General features: G+C 39.9%; 1 protein-coding gene across 2 annotated transcripts in view; it reads right to left on the bottom strand.

The window, feature by feature from the left end:
• The window catches only part of LOC311610811 (olfactory receptor 4F3/4F16/4F29), a gene marked incomplete at both ends in the record, with an annotated part of 49,154 nt that extends 35,366 nt beyond the window's left edge, over window positions 1–13,788 (bottom strand). The window contains one exon of one of the 2 annotated variants that reach the window (XM_084862329.1): window positions 13,636–13,719. In XM_084862329.1, coding sequence (XP_084718455.1) covers window positions 13,636–13,719 — 84 coding nt within the window. Of the gene's footprint in view, window positions 1–12,780 lie in introns of those variants that run through there. The other variant, XM_084862330.1, reaches the window with a different exon arrangement.
• Window positions 13,789–19,648: the final 5,860 nt, after the last annotated feature.

Below are 19,648 nucleotides of genomic sequence, written 5' to 3'. Positions count from 1 at the left end.
TCTGTAAAAAATCAATAAAATGTATTTTAAAAAAGAAACATCGGTGAGAGAGAATCATCAATCAGCTGCCTCTTGCACACCCCCCACTGGGGATGTGCCGGAAACCAAGGTACATGCCCTTGACCGGAATCGAACCTAGGACCCTTCAGTCCACAGGCCGACACTCTATCCACTGAGCCAAATTGGTTCCAGCTTCACTAAGTTTCTTGATCAACCTTACAATCATATAATCATTACTTTAAATTCTATATCTGATAAATTGCTTGCCTCCAATTTATTTAGTTCCTTTTCTAGAGATTCTCTTGTTTGTTTGTTTGTTTGTTTGTTTGTTTTCATTTTGGGCCTATTTGTTTTTTGGGGGTTTTTTTTGGTTTTTTTTTTTTTTTTTTTTTTTTTTAGCTTCATAATTAGATATGGTGCAATAATTTATTTTTTTTATTTTTTTTTTAATATATTTTATTGATTTTTTTTTTTTGCCCCCCACCCTCCCTCCCACACATCCCCTCCCTCCCCAGAGTTTTGTGTCCATTGGTTATACTTATATGCATGTATAAAAGTCCTTCGGTTGATCTATTATCTCCCCCAGATCTTCCTCCCCTCCCCGCTGTAATTTGACAGTCTACTTGTTGATTTACTGTCTCTATATCTATCTTTTGGTTCATCAGTTTATAATGCTCTTTGTTATCCACAAATGAGTGAGGTCATGTGGTGTTTCTCTTTCATTGATTGGCTTATTTCACTCAGCATGATGTTCTCCAGTTCCATCCAGTTTGCTGCAAATGATGAGAATTCCTTATTTTTTATGGCCGCATAGTATTCCATTGTGTAGATGTACCAAAGTTTTTGGATCCAATCATCTGCTGACGGACACTTAGGCTGTTTCCAAATTCTGGCTATTGTAGATTGTGCTGCTATGAACATAGGGGTGCATATATCCTTTCTGATTGGTGTTTCTAGTTTCTTGGGATATATTCCTAGAAGTGGGATTACTGGGTCAAATGGGAGTTCCATTTTCAGTTTTTTGAGGAAACTCCACACTGTTCTCCACAGTGGTTGCACCAGTCTACATTCCCACCAGCAGTGCACGAGGGTTCCTTTTTCTCCGCAACCTCGCCAACACTTGTCGTTTGTTGATTTGTTGATGTTGGCCATTCTGACAGGTGTGAGATGGTACCGCATTGTTGTTTTGATTTGCATCTCTCGGACAATTAGTGACTTTGAGCATGTTTTCATGTGCCTTTTGGCCTTCCTTCTGTCTTCTTTTGAAAATGTTCTATTTAGGTCCATTGCCCATTTTTTAATTGGATTATTTATCTTCCTTTTATTTAGTTGTATAAGCTGTTTGTAGATGTTGGAGATTAAACCTATATCAGTGGTATCATTTGCAAATATGTTCTCCCACACTGTGGGCTTTCTTGTTGTTTTGTTGATGGTTTCTTTTGCTGTAAAAAAGCTTTTTATTTTGATGTAGTCCCATTTGTTTATTTTCTCTTTAGCTTCCATTGCCCTAGGGGTAGTATCAGTGAAGAAGTTCTTTTGGCATACGTCTGAGATTTTGCTGCCTGTGGATGCTTCTAGTATTTTTATGGTTTCCCGTCTGATGTTTAAGTCCTGTATCCATTTTGAGTTTATTTTTGTGAATGGTGTAAGTTGGTGATCTAGTTTCATTCTTTTGCATGTGTCTGTCCAATTTTCCCAACACCATTTATTGAAGAAACTGTCTTGACTCCATTGTATATTCGTGCCTCCTTTGTCAAATATTAGTTGAGCATAGTGATTTGGGTTGATATCTGGGTTCTCAATTCGATTCCATTGATCTATATGTCTGTTCTTGTGCCAGTACCAGGCTGTTTTGAGAACAGTGGCTTTGTAATATAGTTTGAAGTCTGGTATTGAGATCCCTCCTACTTTACTCTTCTTTCTCAGGATTGCTGTGGCTATTCGGGGTCTTTTATTGTTCCAAATGAACTTTTGGAGAGTTCTTTCTAGGTCGGTGAAATATGTCGTTGGTATTTTAATGGGGAGTGCATTGAACCTATAGATTGCTTTAGGAAGTATGGACATTTTGATGATGTTGATCCTACCAATCCATGAACATGGTATGTTCTTCCATCTCCTTACATCTTCCTCTATCTCTTTTTTCAGTGTCGTGTAGTTTTCCCCATATAGGTCCTTTACTTCCTTAGTTAAAGTTATTCCTAGATATCTTAATTTTTTTGGTGCGATGGTAAATGGAATTGCTTTTTTAGTCTCTGTTTCTGCAGTTTCTCTGTTGGTGTATAGAAAAGCCATGGATTTCTTGGCATTAATTTTGTATCCTGCTACATTACCAAATTCATTTATTAAGTCAATTAGTTTTTTAATGGAGTCTTTTGGGTTTTTTATGTACAATATCATGTCATCGGCAAATAAGGATAACTTTACTTCTTCTTTTCCAATTTGGATGCCTTTTATTTCCTCCTCTTGTCTAATTGCAATGGCTAGTACTTCCAGTACTATGTCAAACAGGAGTGGCGAGAGTGGGCATCCCTGTCTTGTTCCTGTTCTTAGAGGGAATGGTTTTAGTTTTTGCCCATTGAGTATAATGTTGGCTGTGGGTTTATCATATATAGCTTTTATTATGTTGAGGTATGATCCTTGTACTCCCACCTTGTTAAGAGTTTTTATCAGAAAAGGGTGTTGGATTTTATCGAATGCTTTTTCTGCATCAATTGATATGACTATATGATTTTTATCTTTCAATTTGTTTATGTGATGTATCACGTTTATTGATTTGCGGATATTGTACCATCCTTGCATTCCTGGAATAAATCCTACTTGGTCGTGGTGTATGATCTTTGTGATGCTCTTCTGGAGTCGATTTGCTAGAATTTTGTTGAGGATTTTAGCATCTATGTTCATGAGGGATATTGGTCTGTAATTCTCTTTCATTGAGTTGTCTTTATCTGGTTTTGGTATTAGGGTGATGCTGGCTTCATAGAAGGAATTTGGAAGTGTTCCTTCCTCTTGGATTTTTTGGAATAGTCTGAGGAGGATAGTTTTTAGTTCTTCCTTGAATGTTTGGTAAAACTCTCCTGTGAAGCCATCTGGCCCTGGGCTTTTGTTTGCTGGAAGCTTTTTGATGACTGTTTCAATTTCTTCCCAAGTCACTGGTTTATTGAGATTTTTAGATTCTTCCTGATTGAGTTTTGGAAGATTATATTTTTCTAGGAATATGTCCATTTCCTCCAGGTTGTTCAGTTTGTTGGAGTAGAGTTGTTCATAGTATTTTGTAACAATCCGTTGTATTTCGGTGGGGTCTGTTGTTATTTCACCTCTTTCATTTCTGATTTTGTTTATTTGGGTCCTCTCTCTTTGTTTCTTGGTTAGTCTGGCTAGAGGTCCATCTATCTTGTTTATCCTTTCAAAGAACCAGCTCTTGGTTTTGTTGATCTTATGTATTGTTTCTTTGGTCTCTATGTCGTTTATCTGTGCTCTGATTTTTGTTATTTCCTTCCTTCTACTTACACTGGGCTTTTCTTGTTGCTCTTTTTCTAACTCTTTGAGTTGTAGAGTTAGATCATTTGTTACACTTTTTTCTAGTTTTTTTGCAATAGGCTTGTAAGGATATGAACTTCCCTCTCAAAACTGCTTTTGCTGTGTCCCATAGATTTTGGATTGTTGTGTTTTCATTGTCATTTGTTTCCAGGATGTTTTTAATTTCTTCCTTGATTTCTCTGGTAACCCAGTCCTTGTTTAATAGCATGCTGTTTAGTCTCCATGTGTTTGATTTCTTTGGATTATTTTTATTGTAGTTAATTTCCAGTTTTATGCCATTATGGTCTGAGAAGATGCTTGATATGATTTCTATCTTCTTGAATTTGAAGAGACTTTGCCTATGTCCCAAAATGTGGTCTATCTTTGAGAATGTCCCATGTGCATTTGAGAAGAATGTATATTCTGTGGCTTTGGGGTGGAATGTTCTGAAGATGTCAATTAATTCCATCTGGTCTAGTGAGTCATTTAGGATTGATATTTCTTTGCTGATTTTTTGTTTGGATGATTTGTCGAAGGGTGACAGTGGGGTATTAAAATCTCCTACTATGATTGTATTGCTGTTAATCTCTCCCTTAATGTCCTCCAGCAGTTTTTTTATGTATTTGGGTGCTCCCGTATTGGGTGCATATATATTTACCAGGGTTATTTCTTCTTGTTTGATTGCTCCCTTTAGTATTATGAAGTGGCCTTCATTGTCTCTTGTTATGTCCTTCACTCTGAGATCTAATTTGTCAGATATAAGTATTGCTACCCCAGCTTTCTTTTCATTTCCATTTGCCTGGAAAACCTTTTTCCACCCCTTCACCCTCAGTCTGTGTGCATCTTTTTTTCTGAGGTGGGTTTCTTGTAGACAGCAGATGTATGGGTCTTGTTTTCTTATCCAATCTGTTACCCTATGTCTTTTGATTGGAGCATTTAAACCATTTACATTTAATGTTATTAATGATAGGTACTCATTTGATGCCATTTTTATTCTATACCCCTGTGTTCCTTCTTCGCTTCCTATTTATTTATTTTTACAGTAGACCTTTGAGCATTTCTTGCATTGCTGGTTTGGAGGAGATAAATTCCTTTAGTCTTTTTTTGTCTGTGAAGCTCCTGATTTCCCCTTCAATTTTGATTGATAGTCTTGCTGGGTACAGTATTCTTGGATTCAGACCCTTTCTTTGCATGACTTTGTATATTTCATCCCATTCCCTTCTGGCCTGATAAGTTTCTGTTGAGAAATCAGTTGTTAGTCTGATGGGGGTTCCTTTATATGTAACTTTCTGTCTCTCTCTGGCTGCTTTTAAGATTCTAACTTTGTCATTGGTGTTTGCCAATTTAATTATAATATGTCTTGGCGTCGGTCTTCTGGGATCCATTTTGCTTGGGACTCTGCGAGCATCTTGGATTTGTGTGGGTTTTTTCTTCTCTATCTCAGGAAAATTTTCTGTCATTATTTCTTGAAATACATTTTCCATGTCTACCTCGGTTTTCTTTCCTTCCGGAACCCCTATTATTCGAATATTGTTTTGTTTTGCATTGTCCCAAAGCTCCCGTAGGCTCTCCTCCTGCTTTTTAATTTTTTTTTCTAGAAGCTGCTCTAATTGGGTATTTTTTTCCATCTTGTCTTCTAGCTCACTGATGCGATCCTCTGCTTCTTCTAGTCTGCTCTTGATGCTTTCTATTGAGTTCTTCATAGTAGCGATGTCATTTTTCATTTCATCTTGAGTCATCTTCATTTCCTCTTGGGTTTTTTTCATTTCCTCTTGGGTCTTACTCAAATTGTCAAATTTGTCTTCCATTCTTTTTAGCCATCTTAAGATCGTTACTCTGAATTCTTGCTCTGGTAGGTTGCTTGCCTCTATATCGTTTACTTCCTTTTCTGGTGAAGCCTGCTTTTCTTTCATATGCGGGCTGTTTTTTGGTCTCCCCATGATCTATGATGTCTGGTTGTGTAGTTCTCTCTCTCCTGCTTTGATTTAAAGGCACAAAATACAACACAACCAGGTACAACACACAAGGCACTGAATCGAAATGTGTTTGCGATATTAATAACCACCAATAAGGGTGACTAGAACCCAGCTAACAAAAACATACAATCAAACAAAAAGCATAGGCAAATCAATCTTATAAAAGAAAAGCATACAACTTCAGTAAAGTTAACATTCAACATACAACTTCAAAGAGTTAGAGAGTAAGACTGTTTTGTTTTTTTTGTTTTTGTTTTTTGTTTTTAGGACAACTGCGAGGGAGGTGTGAATGGGTTTGGAGCAGGTAGTTGGAAATTAGATATATACAAGTAGGGTGAAATTTTAGGAGGGGGTAGACAGATGGAATGGGGGAAATCTAGAGCAGGAAAGGGTTAAGATAAACAGGGTATCAAAGGAAAAGATTGGAAAGAGGGTGAGGGCATAAAGGTAGGTTTGAGATAGAATAAAGCGTTGGAGAAAGAAGGATAGATAAAGACTGTAGAACAGTAATCCTGAAATTAAAAAAAATAAAAAATAAAAAAAAAATAAAAAATAAAAAAAAAAAATATATATATATATATAATCAAATGGAATAAAAATAATAAAAATAAACAAAAGAAAATAAGATGAAAAAGGTAAATTAGTAGTAGTAATAATGTTGATTACATATACAATGTAATAATTATCAAGATAAAATCAAGTGAGGAAAAAGAAAAAAAAATAGTTTCTTGAGTAAACGTTGCAAATAATGAAAACAAAAGTAAAAAACAAAAATTTAAAAATTAAAAAAAAATAATAATAAAATTTTAAAAATTTAATTAAAATTAGCAGTAATGAAGGTCATTCGCTTCCTCTATTGTTATGATCCAGTCCTGATTTTTAGGCAGGTTTTGCTTTGTTTTTATTACACTAGAGTCAATTTGTGAATTAGCCTCTGGGGGCAGTGTTTCTAGGTTGACTTCCCAGACTCTAAAGCCTCTCCAGCTTTTTTTTTTTTTTCCGTCCTCTCTGAAGCTGGAACTATGGAGGGGGGGAGGGGGCAGGTCCGAGCAACTGCAATCTCCCGCAACTCTCCGATATCCCTCCGAGCCGGATCCAAATGTGTTGCTCTTTAGATATCTCCCCTGTTAGGAGCCCCGTCCACTTTCAAGGGTGACAACCGCCCAACAGCGGGGGCTTCTACTTGTAATCACCACCCCTGTCCTCCAGCTTCCGGGAGCGCGCTCTGTGCGCACAGGCTTTTTGTTTTCGCCGCGAGCGCTCTCCACCCTCTCCCCACGAAATCTGACCTTTTCGCTGAGCAGTGGGGCAATCCTGTGAGGGCAAGTGTTCGCGCCGCTTGGGATCCGCGTTCTGGGGGTCACAGATGCTTGGTGGTCGCTGCGGCTGTGGATATTCAGGCCTCTGACACGATCCTATCTTCCTCTCAAGATGGCGAGGTTTCCCCGTCCAAGCCGGTAGGTAGCTCCGGGCAGGGACACAGCCCGCGTGGGTGCTTCCCTGTGAGGGGCACCTCTGTCAGCAGCCCCCCAGCAGTTTCTTCTGGTGTTCGCTGTCTCCCAGCTTGCCAATAAACACTCACAGCACAAGACCCTCAGTTGCTCTCTCTTTCTGCTTCGGGAGAGGGCTCAGAATCCGCCCATCTATTCTTCCGCCATCTTACCTCCTCTCAACCCTTTTTTTGGTTTTTTTCGTTGTTTGTTTTTGTCTCCCCATCTTGGCTGCATCTTTGTGTTTGTTTCTATGTTCACATGTGTCAAACACAAGGCCCACGGGCCAAATCCAGCCCGCCAGGCCTTGCAATGTGGCCCGCACCGCGCTGTCATCACTGCACTCTGCTGTCAGTTTATGACATTGTCAGTTTATGACTGTTCAGTAAACCATTCGGCCCGCGATTTAGGCTGGATTTTAGATTTAAGCCCCTTCTCTGATTGAGTTCGACACCCCTATATAGACCTGCTATGATCCTAGTCTTCATTGGGTGGCCTTATATAGTAGGTGTCCTGTGGATTCCATTGGCACAGATTCCTTAATCACCTGAGCTTGGTGCTCCAGGAATTTTTCTTTTGTGGGTTATGTGGGTTATAATTTTTCTTGTTGTATTTGAATCTTTTGTTTTGTTTTGTTTTTGTTTTTCGTTGTTCTTTTTAATCCTCATCCAGAGATATTTTTTTCCCATTGATTTTTAGAGAAAGAGGGAAAGATAGAGAGGAATACTGATGGTAGAGAAACACATCGATTGATTGCCTCCTGGACAGGCCCTGACCAGGGCCCAGACTGGGGAAGAGGCTGCAACTAAAATGCCCTATCCACTGAGCCAAACTGGCGAGGGCTGTAATTGAGTCTTGATTGCTATTGGTGCATTCATGTTTAGGGTTGACTCTCAGACTGGCTAACTATGAGCCACAAACCCAACAGTAAGTGAACTTTGTGTGGTCAGCTGAGCAGGTGCTGACCACACAAAGTGGAATTCACCTCAGCAGAGTTTGGTGTCTGCCAAGATCTCTGTTTGAATATTCTGCTTGTGAAGCTTATTGCATCCTGCTCTGATATGGTCTGAAGCTGGTCACTGGGTGTGTTGGTTCTGGATCTTTTCAGAGGGACTCTGCTGCAGGCCAAGTCAGACACTATCTATGCCTAGCCCTGGACAACCTGTTTGGAGCTACAAGCAATCCAGTGTGTGGCTGCCTCTGTCGGGCTTGGGTTCATGTGGGAAAAACCAAGCTGTGCACCAAGTTTGGCTTTTACCAGCACCAGACCCATAAAGACAGGTCAGCAAAAGTCCCATGGCACCCTGAGATCTGCATGCACCTGCCTCTGCCTGCCAGCTGCCTGTTAGGTTCAAGTTCCTATAAGAGCCTCTGGTGGAGTTGAGAGAATGGAGCTAGTGAATCTCCCATGATGAGGAGGTGCCAGCCAGGCTTCAGGGAAGGTGGTGGATGTGGCTCCCACCACAGAGCCACATAAGTCAATCTATCCTGGATTTTTACCCCAACCTCAGCAAGGTAGAGTCACTAGGGTTCAAGTATTTGGGGTCTCCAGAGACCAAAGTGTGTGCCTACGAAAAGCCAGGAGAGTAGTTATATCAATCTTTAGTGAGGGGGAAGCACCATTCAGATTCATGGGAAATTGGGGGAATGACCCCTACTCCAAAACCATACAACTTAGTCACTGACATCCTCTGAGTTTTCCCAGACCTCTACATACTAGCCAAGGAAGCTGACTCCCAGCAGGGTCTAAGCTTTGCAGGGTGGGGTGACAAAGAGTCCAGAGGGTGGGGCAATTGCTTTGCCCCAGGCTGATGTCACATAAAAGGGAGTGTTTCATCCAAAAAAAGAGGGCATCTGTGGTATGGAAGAATGATTCAGCACAGGGATCCTGGTAGCTGTCCTTCCAGGTCTATAGTCTGCTCTTCCTTTCCTCCACCAAAACCCAGGGTGAGTGTCTGCAAATGAAATTTTGTGCACTTGCTCTTTAAAAGGGTACCTGTGTCTCTAGCAGATTCTGGTCTCTTTCTAGTACACAGAAACTCCACTGCTTTTCATAACCAGATATTATTGGGCACCTCTTCCTGGCTCTGGTGCTCTGGCTGGGGAGACCAGCTTGTGGTTTAGGCTCCACACTTCTAAGGGGAAACTCCCTCCATTGAGATATCCACCCAGAACCTCAGTAATAGCCAGTGGGAGTAGGGCCAGTCTTTTATACATCTTCATCTTTCCTAGCAATCTCAATGTGCCTTCTCCTGTAAATATTTGTTTATAAGATTCTTCCTCAGCTAGTCTTCAGTTGAAGACTATTTGTTGTTCAGGATGATTGTTGTTATTGCAGTTTGGTCCTGAAAAAAAGATGAGTGTAACTTCCACCTATTCTGCCACCATCTTGAAACCCCCTGGATATTGATTTTCTTCCCTAGATATGGGAAGTTTTCAGCCATGATTTCTTTAAATGGGGTTTATACTCCTCTCTCTCTCTCTCTCTCTCTCTCTCTCTCTTTCTCTCTCTCTCTCTCTTTCTCTCTCTCTCTCTCTCTCTCTCTCTCTCTCTCTCTCTCTCTATCTTTTTCTCTCTCTTTCTCCTCTCTCTCTTTTTCTTCTCTTCTCTTTCTGGATATATTCTGATACATATATTTATTTTATTTTTGGTGAGTCATATTCCCTTAGGGTTTTTTCATTCTACTTCATTCTTTTATCCTTTTGCTCCTCTGACAGGTATAAATTCAAATGAATTGTCTTCAGGTACATTAATTTTTTCTTATTTTTGACAAATTCTGTTTTGAACCCCCTCTAGTGAACTTCACAATACAATTATTATATTCTTCACCTCCAGTATTTTTGTTTAGTTCTTTTTCCTATCATATCTATCTCTTTTGTTGGTATTCTCATGTTTTTTCAAATGTTGCTTTCCTGATTTTATTTAGGTACCTATCATGTTCTCTTATAACTCAATGTGCTTATTAAAGACTAGAGGCCCGGTGCACGAAATTCATGCATGGAGGGTGTCCCTCATCCCAGCCTGCACCCTCTCCAATCTTGTATCCCTCTCACAATCCAAGACTGTTGGCTCTCAACTGCTCACCTGCCTGCCTTCCTGATTTCCCCTAACCACTTCTGCCTGCCAGCCTGATCACCCCCTAACCACTCTCATTCCAGCCCAATTGATGTCTAACTGCTCTCCTGCCAGGTTGTTTGCCCCCAATTTCCCTCCTCTGCCTGCCTGGTCACCCCTAACTGCCCTTACCTGCAGGGTTGATTACCCCCAATTGCCCTCCCTTGCAGGCCTGGTCCCTCTCAACTGCCCTACCCTTCAGGCCTGGTCCCTACCAACTGCTGACCATCTTATGTTAGCCATCTTGTGTCCGCATGGGGGCAGGATCTTTGACCACATGGGGGCAGCAATCTTGTGTGTTTGAGTGATGGTCAATCTGAATATTACTCTTTTATTAGATAGAATAGAGGCCTGGTGCATGAATGGGGACCAGCTGGTTTGACCTGAAGGGTATCCTGGATCAGGGTGGGGGTTCCTTTGGGGTGTGGGGAGGCTTGAGTGAGGGGCCAGCCAGACCCTTTGGCAACCCAAGCGGAGGCCCTGGTATCTGGAATTTATTTACCTTCTACAATTGAAACTTTGTAGCCTGGAGTGGAGACAAACTCCTGCTCGCTCAGTGGCTACAGCCATTTCTGTTTGGATTTGTTTACCTTCTATAATTGAAACTTTGTAGCCTAGAGTAGAGGCCTAGGCTGGCCAGGGCTGCAGAATCTTGGCTTCCTCTATCGCCAGGGGCAACCGTAGCCTCTCTCCTGTTCTTTATGGTTGCAGCCATCTTGGTTGGGGTTGATTTGCATACTTTCTCTGATTGGCTGGTGGGCATGGTTGGTGGGTGTAGCAGAGTGATGGTGAATTTGCATATTGCTCTTTTATTGTGTAGTATGATTATTTTTAATTATATTTCAGACAATTCACAGATCTCTGTTTCTGTTAGATTGGTTCCTGGAGATTTGTTTTTCTTCTTGGGTTGTGTCATGGTTCATTCTTTATGTTCCTTGTAGGTTTCTTTTTTTTGTCTGTGTATTTAAATAATCACCTTCCTCTTCAAGTATTTATGAACTGGTTTTGACCAGGAGAGACCTTCACCAGTCAACAGTGCTCAATATATAGCAAGGTCCCTCACAGTATGTGCTTTAAGGCTGGAACAAGACCCTCTTACTTTTTTCTTGCCTTCCTGGAGAAAAAGCCTTGGTTCTGTGCTTTTTGTCAATCTTGCAGAACACTGCCAACTATAAGAGGATACACATTTCTTTACTTTGTTGCTAGCTGACCAGAAGACAGCTTTTCCAGTTTTTTAGCACTCAGTATGAGCAAGAACTTGCCTTCACAGAGGGCACTATGAATTTCTGAGGATTAGGCCCCTTCTGCTTCCTTCTCTCCTTCCTGGAAATTAACTTCAGTTCTGTGTTTATTTCCAGTCTCACAGAGCAGCACCAGCTGTGAACTGTTGCCCTTCCCTTTCCTATGTTCTTAGCTGTGTTGAGAAACCAGGCTATGCAAACTGTCAGTGCTAAGTATAAGGTGAGATTAAAAACCTGCTCTCTTATAGGCCATAAGACAAGTCTTTATAAACTTTTACAATCCTCACCCAAGGACCTGCTTTGATTTTAGAGATAGAAACATCAATGTGAGAAAGAAACATCAATCAGTTGACTTCTTATAAGAACCTGATGGCTGCCACAAGATCTACAAGATGGCTAGCAGGGAAGGGAAGTTAGGGGCAAACAGGCCTGCAGGAGAGGGCAGTTGGGGGCAATTAGGCCAAGAGAGGAGAGCAGTTAGATGTGATTGGGCTGGCAGGGGAAGGCAGTTAGGGGCAACCAGGCTGGCAGGGAAGGAAGTTGGAGGCAAGTGGGCCAGCAGGGGAGCAGTTAGGCATCAATCAGGCTGGCAGGGGAGTGGTTAGGGGGTGATCAGGCTAGCAGGCAGAAGTGGTTAGGGGCAAACAGGCGGGCAGATAGGCGAGTGGTTAGTAGCCAGCAGTCCAGGATTGTCCGACTGCCTGTAGGATTAAGCCTAAACCGGCAGTCAGACACCCCCCATAAGGTCCCAAATTAGAGAGTGCAGCCTTGGCTGAGGGACACCCCTCCAGTGCACAAATTTCATGCACTGGGGCCTCTAGTTTAAAGACAGAAAAAACAATGTTTTCTCATAAGAATAAGTCAAGCATGTTCACTCTAACCACTTCTATTCAGCATTGTACCTTTTGATCTAGCAAGTACAATAATGCAACAAAAATGAATAAAATCAACACATCAGAATAAAAGGAGTAAAATGTTTTTATTCACTGACAACATAATCATCTATAAAGAAAATCTTAATCTATAAAAAAAAAGTAGAAGTAATGTCTTCAGAATTCAATGTCAATCAAAAAGCAAAAACAATCTGTTGTATTTATATATATTAGTAATAAACAATTACAAATTAAATAAAAATATACTTTTTAAAACAGTATCAAAAATTTAAATACTTAAGGATAAATCTCAAAAAAGATAGGTAAGACCAATTCACTGAAAACTATATAACATATCTAAAAAGTATTTAATGGGACTTTCATAGGTAAATATACTGTTTTTATGGCTCATTCTTCCCTGGGAATAAATACATTCAGCAGTTTAAAATTATATTAAAGTTTGATAACATTCAAATCAATATGTGGTGCCTCAAACTTCCTGAATCTAAAATATCAAACCTAGAAACAAAAGGCTACACTTCGGTTAGTAAAAAGGACATATCATATCACTTAAGAGATCTTTCTGTAAATCACTAAATTTTTGCATGCTCTCTTCATTGCGTCTTTCATATCTTTATTCCTGAATGTGTAGATGACTGGATTCAGAAAAGGCGTGAGAACTGCATCAAAAATAGCAAGAAACTTGTCCATCTGTGAATTGGGGTGTGGCCATGTATAAACAAACATGGTTGGGCCAAAGAACAAAAGAACCACAGTGATGTGAGCTGACAAAGTGGAGAAGGCCTTGGATGATCCCCCGGAAGAATGTTTCCAAACAGTAAACATGATGAAGACGTAGGAAATAAGGAGTACACAGAAGGAGCCAACACAGATAAACCCACTGTTGACAGTGACCATGAACTGCAATCTGTAGGTATCTGTGCAGGCCAGTCTGAGGAGCCGAGGAAGGTCACAGTAAAAGCTGTCCAATACATTAGGACCACAGAAGGGCAGATGAACAATAAATGCTAGTTGGAACAACGAGTGACTGATACCAAGGGCCCAGGCAGCAGCTGTAAACAAAATGCACACTCGTGGGCTCATGATGGTCAGGTAGTGGAGAGGCTTGCATATGGCCACATATCTGTCAAAGGCCATGGCAATGAGCAGCACCATCTCCACACCACCAATGACATGGATGAAGAAAATCTGAGTGATGCAGCCTCCAGAAGAGATGACTTTATGCTTTCTGAAAAGGTCATAAATCATCTTTGGTGAGGTGGCAGAGCAGGCTCCTAAGTCAATGAAGGAAAGACTGGCCAAAAGGTAGTACATGGGGGAATGTAAATGAGGATCAGTGGCCACAGAAAACACAATGAGGATGTTTCCCGTCATGCTTGCCACATAGAGCACAGAGGAAGACACCAGGAGTAGAAGCTGGATCTCCCATGACTGAGTGAGTCCCAGAAACACAAACTCAGACACCACCGAGTGATTCCCTTCATCCATAGATCCACCCAACTGGGATGTGGCTGAAATTATGAGAACTAAGAAAATGAGGAGGAAATTGTGATTATGGAGATGACAACATGTCAAAGAATTTCAATGTTCTCATTATACATGAGAAGTATACAGTTATCCAGTTCCTCAAATATACAAAACAAAGAATAAAAGTCAACATAATATCACAACATGGGAGCTGCAACATACTTTAAACCTATCTCCAATACTCTCACTGTAATGTTCAGCTCTCAAATTAACAGATTAAGCAAGAACAAAAGTTTTATGAGTGTTCGTGACATTCATCCCCTGTTTAAATCACTTCTGACATTGACTATTCCTCATTTCCAACATAGTCCATCTTGCTTTTATGTATATTTTCCTTATCCTCTTCTTTTTCCAGTGGTTCTCACAATCCACTGACTGAAAGTAAGGATAAGAGAAAAGCGTGGTTAACTGAAGAGCTGTCACCTGGAGTGAAAGGTTCCTGAGACATAAGAATAAGCTAAGTTAGAATAGACTGTAGATTGAAACTAAATGAAGAGGCTGGGTTTGTGAAACTAGAGAGCCTCTAAATATAGTAGAACAGGACAAGTATGTGGATCTTGATAAAATATAGAACCAGCACTATTTTCCATCAGATGTTATCATGTCCACTATGATCCTGGGTGTCTCTAATTTCCACAAGATTTTTCATAACTACAAAGCCCTAACTGGCCTCAACACTCTGCAAGGCTTTCCTAAGGACCCTATGCCTTCTAATGATGCAAGACTTTCTCTAGGCCTAATAAATGTGTATTTGGGATATTTCATCAGAGTTTAGCCAAGGCACATGCCTAGCTTAGCCACTAAAAATATAAAATAGCACTGCAGCTTTTTTCTGCCCATACAAACCTGGGTATTAAAGACCATCACTTGAAATAGATGAGATACGGAATTTTCATTCATCAATGGTACCCTTTGGTGACACCGTTATGTCCACTGGCATCCCCCAACCCTTTAAAATACTGAGTACTGCCTGCCTGGTAACCTGTTCTGGTATTTTGTATTACCTTGCTTACTTTAACTGAAATACATTCTAATATTTTATCTTCAAGAGACTTTGTATTTTATACTTTTGATTTATGATTACAAAAATAAGAGAAATATCCAACACTAATGAGACACATTTTAGGAGGGCAGATTCGCTTTCTTCTTCATCTGAACCATAAAATACAAAATGCAACACTGGAGATTTAGTCCTTTAATATGTATTGTATTTATATGTGATGTGAAGGGTGAGCAGAAAAGTGTTATGTTTCTCTATATTCAGTGCCCACCTCAATCATTCCCTAGAGTAGAAAGTAGTTCCTGAAAACACTTAACACAGGTTAATCATTTTAGGAGTCGATGAAATACACTAGAAGAGGTGTATTGACATCCTTCATTTTTGCAACTACAACTCCACAAAGGCCCTAAGATTGAGGCCCTCATTCATCCCAGACCATAAAACTCATAGAGGCTGTCACTGTGTCCTGACCCCAATTCTGGGTCACCATCACTGGCATGAATCTCTATATTTCACCTACACATAGCAATTACACTGTCACCTCTATTGCCAATAGTCTCAAGCACATACTTTCTATTATCAGAAACCTGGGACCTGGAGTAGGTGGTAAGCAGGGAACAGCCACATGTGCTACTCATCAGGGCAGGGAGAGTCTGCATGGGAGAAGATTGACAGGATGAATGTGCATGGAAATGTGATGGAGACACTGGGGAGAGACCCTGGAAACTCAGTGATTGTTAAAAAATACCCAAGACCTTGGTGAGAAAAAGCACATGTCTACATTGTGATGAGAAGAAATTCTCGTGGAATTATATAAAGACCATCCTGCCCAATTGGTCATCATTCAGGTGGAAAATATGAGACCCAACAAAGTAAACTGAACTCTTCAGATTCACACAACTGTCAGAACTGGGCACCAACAGCTAGGTCTCTTGATGCCTATTCCAGAAAGACAAATGCTAGAGAAAATAAGTGAAAAAGAGAAAAATGGGAAACTGATTTTTCCTGGTGAACACACAAACTAACCAGTGACTTTTACACAAAGTGTCCATTATTAATACTAGACTACATAGCAGGCTAACAACAAATAAATGTAAAATGTGTGCCCAATGAAGGATTATTTGACCAATACAATAAATAGTTCATTGTATTTAGGAAAGTGATTATTCGTTAATATTGAAATTTTTGTACTGATTCTTATTTTGCTGCTTCTGTAACTGGTCATTACAACTGTTTAAAGAAAACTCAAGGTGAGCCCTGGCCCGTGTGGCTTAGTTGGTTGAGTGTTGCCCCATGCACCAAGAGGATGCCAGTTCATTTCCCCATCAGAGCACATGCCCGGTTGTGGGCTCGATTCACAGTAGAGAGATGCAGGAGGCAGCCAATCAATGTTTCTATCTCTCTCCCTCTCCCCTTCTCTCTCTCTAAAATCAATAAAGACGTATTTTTAAAAATTTAAGGGGATGTTTTTAAGGAGCCCATTCTTTTGGTCTTTCTAAATTTATTGTGCCCAAAGGCCAACTAAAATTCCAAATACTTCTTGTAGGTTCTATTGAAGAATCTATTTCATACTGATTTGCTTTTTTGTTTGTTTGTTTGTTTGTTTGTTTGTTTGTTTTTTGTTAACTCCTGTAAGCCAAAGAACGAAGAAAATAGTTGAAAATACATGACTTGCACACAGAACAAATACAATCTAATGTGGTATACAATATACTTAAAGTGAATAGTAAGATGAATATTACTGAGAGTTTTTTGCTGGAGAGGAGCAGTGATAGAAAATAACTTGCGTCAATAAGAGCAGTTGGGGAAGGCCAGAAGCACAGATACTGATTTGGCCCTTTAAGAATTATAGAAAACTGAATGGGAAAAAAGGAAGAAATACTCAATGTGAGGAAAATACCTTAAATTGTACACTGAGTGACCAGATTATTATGATCTCTGAACGCATAAGAATCTGGCCACTAAGTGTAGACTGACCTCAGAGTTGGGATTTTAAAATAAGGTTTTTCCATGTATAAGAACTGCATTGTGGGTAGTTAGAAAGAAGCAGAGGACTTAACTAGCCAGAGGCTGAGGGCCACTATCTCCTGGTCCCCTGACATATCAAGATTTGCAAGCTTTCCCTTTTACATAAGTACACTGAGTGGCCAGATTATTATGTGTTCAGATATCATAATAATCTGGCCACTCAGTATATACTAAGAAGTTGCCCATTAATATTAACTATCATTATTCATATGTATACAGCCCATATTTTATACCCATGTACCTATAGAAAGTCAGTAGATAGTTCTTGGTTGAGAGGTTAGATTAATAACCCCAGCCAGCCCTAGCCAGTTTGGCTCAGTGGATAGAGCATTGGCCTGCGGACAGAAGGGTCCTGGGTTCGATACCAGTCAAGGACACATACCTCGGTTGCAAGCTCCTCCCCAGCCCTGGAACGTGCAGGAGGCAACCAAGCTATGTGTTTCTCTCACACTGATATTTCTCTTTGTCTTTTTCTGTCTCTTCCACTCTCTCTGAAAATCAATGGAAAACTATCCTTGGGTGAGGATTAAAAAAAATAAATAAGTAAATAATCCCAGCCTGTGGTAAGGCCATGCCTTCGGGTCAGTGATCTTTATCATTCTTCATTCTATTCTTTCTCAGTCACATTTTCCAATAGTTTTAAATAGGCATAAGAGAAAATTCCTCATTGAAAACGTTATAGAAGCCATGATTAATAGTCTCCCAGTGATAAGGCACCTAAGGCTTCAAAACATATTTCTTGCCAGGAATTAGAAAGCATTTAATCTTTAAACCTAGAGCCAACACTCAATTTACTTTTCTAAAGTCTAAGGAATAACCTTATGCGTAGGGAGGGAAATAAAATAGAGAAAAGATAAAGAATGAAGATTTAAAACATGGCAAAAATGGGGAAAGTGATAATTAGGAAAGACATGCATAATATAAAGGAAATGCTCATCCAGAGAAAAGAGCTGAATAAGGTCCAGGTAATATGAAATATGTAGCTTCTGTCTCTAAGAACCCAGGTAAGTTAAAGAGAACATCAATCTCTCACCTTTAATTCGTGATTGCTCCTGTCTTTGACACTAGGTTCATCTAAGGAAGAAGACAAAAGGCAGATGCTTCTATTATATGCCCTCTAAGGCTCACAGAGTTTCTGTGAAAACCACATGACAATGAACAGAACTATTGCTCGTTATATTGCACAATGATATACATGTGTAATTTACGGTAAAGATTTTAACTGTTGGTATGATTTGAGGAGTCTAGTATATACCAAGCAGGAGAAGGGGGTACACAGGACAGCAGACAACAGGCACGTGAAATTCCCCCTGGTGTGTGCTTTCTGTGTGTTCTACCATTCCGGAAGGGTTCTCTGTCTGATCAGCTTCTGTTACTGAGGGTCACAGTACAGTTATTTCCAAAGGTATGTGGTGCTTCTTCATGGTGGAGTTATCACACAGCTATATGATCACATTCAAAAGTCCAGAAATCATTTCCAAATTTTCATTCCTATCTTCTTTAACCCTAAAAAGACAAACATTCACAGATTGCCTTTCAAACATTATACCAGAATGGTTAAAGCCTCGACCGAGAAAGAGAGAGAGAGAGAGAGAGAGAGAGAGAGAGAGAAACAGGGGTATGAAAATTATCTGTACCTTCTGCCCAATTTTGATCTGAACCTAAAAGTGCTTTAAAGAATAAAGTTTATTAATTAAATTTTTAAAAAGAAAGAAGGAAGAAAACAAGAAAAAGGGATGAAATACAGTAATTTTGTGACTTAAGAAAATGAGAATAAATAAAAGAGTATAAATATAAGTTGAGGTAGCAATTTATATAAATTTTCCACTTTGTGAATGGGCAGTTTGGACCTAGTATATCATACACATATTATACAAATCAAATTGGTTCATTAATGAATGAATGATATGATAGGGCTGCCAAAGAATGAATTAATGAAAAGTCCCCAGTAGAGGCTGGATGACAAAATTTTCAGAGGACCTACATGACACTCTGTTGTAACCCACACCAGCAATGCTCAATAGCTTGAAATCAATCAAAAAGAACTGAAACCATTAGGATGATGAGGGTTGAGAAGTGGAATGGAAGGTGAGGCAGAAGGCTACCAAAGGAATAAAAGTTTTTAGGTATTGGATAGACTCACCAGGTGGCCAGGCTGACTATAAACCACAGCCTGAAAGGAGGGCATATGAAGCCAAAAAAATAAAAATAAAAAAAGAGGTCAAACAGTTGGGAATTTGGAAAGGAGGGCAAGTAGTCACAGCTAAACTGAGTCTTTCCTGAGATTCTTCTACAATTTTATTCTATTCTTTGAGGGCAAAAATGTACAGTTTCCCTACTCAGCCCCGCAACTGACCATTCAAATAATTCTTGTTCATGAGCTGCATTCCTGCTCCATCCTTCTTCTCTGGTGCCAGCAGCAACCTGCTACATAGAAAGTTGACATCACAGTGAGTTAAGAAAAGCTTAAGTTTTGCAAGCCTGGAACATAATAACCTTGGTTAGCTTATTTATTCACTATAGATTTTATTTCTGTCCCTCTTGCCTACCTGTTTTGCCAGGGAACTAAGAGAATAGCATCAGTTAAGATTCAGAAAGATATAGTTCTTCCAAAATCAACTGGATCCTATGCAGGATCATTACAGACAAACAAAATGGCTGTATAAAACAGTCAGAGCATCAGCTAATTACAGCCTCAGGAGGGTAATGACCAAGGGATGCTGCAGAGATCTGAGATTGTGCGATCACTTGGCCTGGGGAATCATGGCCCATGGTCCTTTAGGTTTTCCCAGTGTAGCTAAGCAGGGATGTTTTTAATGAGAAAAATAAAAGCATTTGGTTTTCTTATGACAAAGGGTTCTT

The sequence above is a fragment of the Pipistrellus hanaki genome, assembly GCF_964339955.1.
Source record: "Pipistrellus hanaki genome assembly, chromosome: 1".
NCBI lineage: Eukaryota > Metazoa > Chordata > Mammalia > Chiroptera > Vespertilionidae > Pipistrellus > Pipistrellus hanaki.
Note: the sequence above shows the minus strand (reverse complement) of the source record. Positions and strands in the feature narration are given on the sequence as shown.